Source organism: Chlamydotis macqueenii, chromosome 2 (genome assembly GCF_036417535.1).
Source record: "Chlamydotis macqueenii isolate bChlMac1 chromosome 2, bChlMac1.mat, whole genome shotgun sequence".
In the NCBI taxonomy this organism is placed as follows: Eukaryota; Metazoa; Chordata; class Aves; order Otidiformes; family Otididae; genus Chlamydotis; species Chlamydotis macqueenii.
In genome coordinates, this window is record NC_141557.1 from 64,303,892 (window position 1) to 64,308,801 (window position 4,910).

The 4,910-nt window shown below is 42.2% G+C and overlaps 1 protein-coding gene across 1 annotated transcript; it reads left to right on the forward strand.

Moving 5' to 3' along the window:
* Window positions 1-1,137: 1,137 nt before the first annotated feature.
* On the forward strand, window positions 1,138-4,372 carry LOC104473551 (U6 snRNA-associated Sm-like protein LSm5). Its single transcript, XM_086741778.1, has 5 exons — window positions 1,138-1,200; window positions 1,594-1,689; window positions 1,923-1,950; window positions 2,592-2,664; window positions 4,087-4,372. The coding sequence occupies exons 1-5, from the start codon at window positions 1,155-1,157 to the stop codon at window positions 4,117-4,119; spliced, it is 276 nt and encodes a 91-aa protein (XP_086597904.1). The 5' UTR covers window positions 1,138-1,154; the 3' UTR covers window positions 4,120-4,372.
* Window positions 4,373-4,910: the final 538 nt, after the last annotated feature.

Here is a 4,910-nt window from a genome sequence, read left to right on the forward strand (position 1 = left end):
GCAGCAGTCCCACAGTATTTAATTGATTTAGAGACGCTCAGGTCTGGTTGTGCTTTTTTACAGCTTACTTTCTCTATTTAACCACTAAATAAGTAAATATTCCTTATCATCACTTTGCTGCTAACATATAGTTTGTACCTGACAATGTACTACCTATGCAGATGGTTTTATTTCATTTATTTTAAATGAAACTAAAATGAAACTAAAACAAACTAAAAAAAAAGTGTAGACATTCCAATTTGGGACATGGTTTAGTAGACATAGTGGTGTTAGGTTGCCAGTTGGACTTGATCACCGTGGAGGATTTCCAGCCGTAATGATTCTATAATTGTAGTTAAGTAAGTGTGACCAAAAGGTGGAACTTTTATTCTGAAATGTATAGATATGTAATGCAATTGCATCCAGGTGTGCTAGCTTTGCGGAATTACCACCCAGCACCCATTTCTGCGCAGAAATGAAATAAATAAATAAACAAATACCTCTGCTCTGTGTGTAAGACTGGTGTACTGCACACCAGGTAAACGAACCCAGATTTGGGCTCACATTCCTGGAAGCAGCAGCGCCTTTCTAGGCCGGGGACAGAGTTTATTCAGGCTCGACCCTTCCGCCGTCTGCCCCGTCACCCAACGTGCGTGCCCCGACTCTGGAAGCCGAAACAGCACTGTAGCAGTGGTAAAGCCAACTGCGTGGATGCAACAGGGCTTCCGAAAATCCTTCTTGCAACAGCTCTCTTCTGAATGAACGTGCAAATCTGAGAAGAAGGGGAAAAAAAAAAAAAAGCCACGAAAAATCGGCCCATAAAATAGCTATAAACCTCCCCACCCCCAGGAAAAGCCGCGTTATTCGCAGGGTGCGAGGACACCCTGGGGCCGCCGGGCTGCTCAGTACCGGTTACACCGGCGACAGTCCCGGGCGGCGCTGCCCGGCTGGAGGCGAAGGGAGGGGGAAAAGGGGGTTTTCTGTTAAATCTCAACCGGGACGCATTCGACTCACGGCAAGTGCCGCCACCCCAGCTTTCTCCCGCCATCTACAGGGAAACTCGGGAGGGCCCGGGCCAGGGGCAGCAACGGGGCGGAGGGGAGGAGCGATGGCTCTGCCATCGGCTCGTCGTGGTTGCTGGGCGGCGGTAGCGATTGCTCGGGTCTGGATCCACCATGGCGGCCAACGCGAGCACCAACCCGTCCCAGCTCCTGCCGCTCGGTAACCGGCACCGCCGCCGCGCTTCCGCGCTCTCCCGGTGCCCGGGCGGCGGGGTGGAGGGAGGATGAGGATGAGGATGAGGATGAGGATGAGGATGAGGATGATCCCGTCTTGTGACCGGCGGGCGGGGAGGGCGGGAAGGGAGGCAGGGAGAGGCCGCTTGCAGGCACCCCTGGGCGGCGGGAGGTTTGAACGGGGTCGGCGGGGACGGGCAGTTTTAATGTTTTTCCTTATTTTTGTGGGTTTTTTTACCAGCGTCCGTGGCAATTACTTTTTTTTTTTTGCCATCGCGATGTGCGGGGTTTTGTTCTGAAAAAAAAAAAAAGTGTGCGTTCCATGAAATAATCCCTGGTACCTTGCAATTTTTTGTTTGTTTTTTTTTTTTCTTTACAGAGCTTGTGGACAAATGCATAGGCTCACGGATTCATATTGTGATGAAGAGTGATAAGGAAATTGTTGGAACGCTTCTAGGATTCGATGACTTTGTCAGCATCCTTTGATGGCAGTGTTCCAGGCTGTCCACTCTCCGCTTTGGCCTCGCTCATTTGGCGCTTTTGAGCGGTTTGAGTTCGCTGGGTGGAACCTTTTTGTACGGATTAATTGTGTTGTTCTGCTGTTTTTATTTTCTGGGTAAAATCACAGTTCAGTATAAAGTGAAAATAACTTTAAATATTTTTATTTTAAAATTCTGGGCCTTATTTTCCTTGAAACTGGACTTTCAGATATGGTATTAGAAGACGTTACAGAATTGTAAGTGTTATTTCTGCCTCTTGTTGGTATTTAGTGTTTGGTTTCCCGAGGGAAAATGTTACGTAAGATCTATAAGCAAAATGTTTTTATATTTTTGGAAAATGTGCCACCTGAGTAGTTTATACCTTGGACTTAAACTGTAGAGGGTGATCTATTCCACGCAGCCCTGTCATAGAGTACCTGTTGCATGATTTCTACTTGCATTTAGGTTCCTAATTTGTAGCCTTAATTTTGCGTGGCTTGCGTGTTGAACTTTCCGGTAGTTTGTTTGCTTTTGCATTTCCTTGAGGTCTAGGCAAAGATTTAAAAAGCAAGCAGACTTCAGGATAAGTATGTATTACTTTGTCCTGCCCTGTTGCTATTTGAAAGCTATTTTGAGTATCGGTGATATTCAAGAAATTGCCAAGATTTAGAGGGTAAATCTGTATGTTTATATACTGAGCAGAAAAGTACAATGGATCTTTTTAGTTGCCAGGTAGCTTTCTTTAACCAGGTGGTCAATTTATCAGGATTATGCTGCAGTGTGGCTAATTTATTTGTTAGTTCCCACAAATGTCATCTTAATGCCGAGCCTTGTGTTGCTTCTGTAATCATTGCCCCTGGTTATGCGTTCTGACCCACTTTTTCTAACGCTGCTTCAGTGAGATTACACCTGAGGGCAGAAGAATCACAAAGCTAGACCAGATCTTGCTAAATGGAAATAACATAACAATGGTAAGTTATCATTGTTAAAAGGCTGCATGCATTTTTTTTTTTCTGTACCTGTAAATCAATCAGTAATTGAGTTTAACTACTTCAAGCTGAGCTTTCCAGACAATTGTGTTACATAAGCTATGTACAGGTAGCTTCCGGGGCATAATGTGTGTATGAATTATCTAGAAAAGTGATCTTACTGCCTTACTTGGTACGTGTTACCATAAATATGAAAAGAGCGTGGCCCTAATTTTATTGTGGTGAATGCGTTTCTGCTCTTCAGGTATGCAAGGGAATCACTGACTTTGTTGCCCACTCTGTAGACTGGTTCACACAGTGGCTTTTAACCCGTGAGTGTTTGCCTGCATAAGTATGGAGGGTGGGATACACCTACATTTCATCCACTGTCTTATGTATAAACACCTCCGCAGCAGTTTAGGTGCTTACAAGCTTGTCAAGTCACTTGGCGATTATGACACCGTGTGATGCCCAGAGAGCTGTACCTTTACGTGCTCTGAAAAACAATCTGGAGATCTGTTGGATTATACCAAATGAGAAGCACTATGATTTTTAGTTTCTTGTGTGCTGATGTATTTAGATCAGTACTGAAACAGTAATTAAATACTGTAATTCTGCAATTGCTGAATCCTGCAACTTCCTAAATACCACAAAAGCAGACCCACAGTATTTTTTTGCTTGTCTGCATAGATGGCTACGAAGTCTGGACTTCCTACATAAGGGTATTGCTTATTCCTTGCCTTTAGAAGTGCTCAGCTGATTATTAAGAATATATAAAAAGGAAAAGGAATGGCTTAAGAGGCCAAAATGCTTAAAAAGGTATATATGAATATATTAAAAAGGAATATATGTAAGTAAAATGAATGGTTATTCTCTCTTTTTTTTCCTCTTATTCATACTTTTCCTTTTGTATTTCTTTTTCTATTGTTCAGTTCTTTACTTTATTCACAGGAAAACGCTATGCTGACTTATTCCCTGCTGCTTGTAGAAGGGTTCCACTCTTTATTAGTTTCTGAGCTCTGCTTAGCAATAGAAGTTGGAAAGAGGAAACCAACTTCCCAGTATAGCGACAGTCTGGGGAAGAATCATGAGAGGAAACGTGTTCTTCGTCCTTTTAAAAATGAGCTGTAGTGTTTCTAGACAGAATCATCTCCTTGAAGTGAATCACAGAGACAAAAAAACAAAATATGTGTGTTATCTAGGAACGTTCTTCATAGTTTGGAGATTCTTTTTGGCATGTGCTCCTCTGGCAGTAACTGACTTCCTCTGCTGTGAGAGGAAGATAATATTGAATCTAAAACCTCGTTTTGTGATCTACCATATAGTCTCCATCTGCTGAAGTGTTGTAAAGCAAGAACTGTCACATACGGGTTTGTAGAACTCAAATCTATGGCACTAACACCAAATTGTCTTATTCTTTTATAGCTGGTTCCTGGAGGAGAAGGACCTGAAATATAAATTGATGCTGTTGTCATCTGTGAAGACATGGTTTTTATATAGAAATGTATATTTAATCTAAACAGAGCTTTTGGGGTATGGATGTGGGTGGGTTTTTATGTGGGTTATTTGGTTGTTGATAAAAGATAAGTGTTTTCCTCCTCATGAAAGGTGCATTGCTAATGATAATGCTGACTTTGTAGGTTGACATCATGACTTTCTTGTAAAGACGCACTCATCTGTTCTGAGTAAAAGGCTTTATTTTTGTTGGATATGGTGTTCTGTTATGTAAGTGCACAAGTTTGTGTTATAACTATTATCCTCTCATTCTGTCAACCAGTTATGTTCCAGTGGCTGCCTGTCTTTTTCAACATCTCTTGTGTTTGTTTATAGCCCAAGTCTATGTAAACCACAATTCTTGAGCAAAGAGATTGCTGTTCTTTGGGAGTACAAGCAGATACTAAGCTGAAGCATTTGTTAGAAACACGGCTTCAGGCTGTATCACCAGAAACCGTGTGGTAGAATGCTGTAGAATTCAGAAAGCTCTTCAAAGTGGATAAATCTGATGCTGAGCAGCCTTTGGTTCTGCTGGCCTTGAGGTTCAGCTCTCTTGGACTTCTTTTGCTTGGTACCTATACTTTCTAACAGTAGAGGCACTGTAATGGTATTTGACAAGGAAGGACAGACAAACCAGACCTAGTTCATGTTTGTGTTCAGGGAGTATTAAAAAAGAAAAAAAAAAAAAAAAAAAAAAAAAAAAGCTGCTGTTAAAAACCTCATTCTTGTCAACGGAGGTTCTGCTTTCACCACTA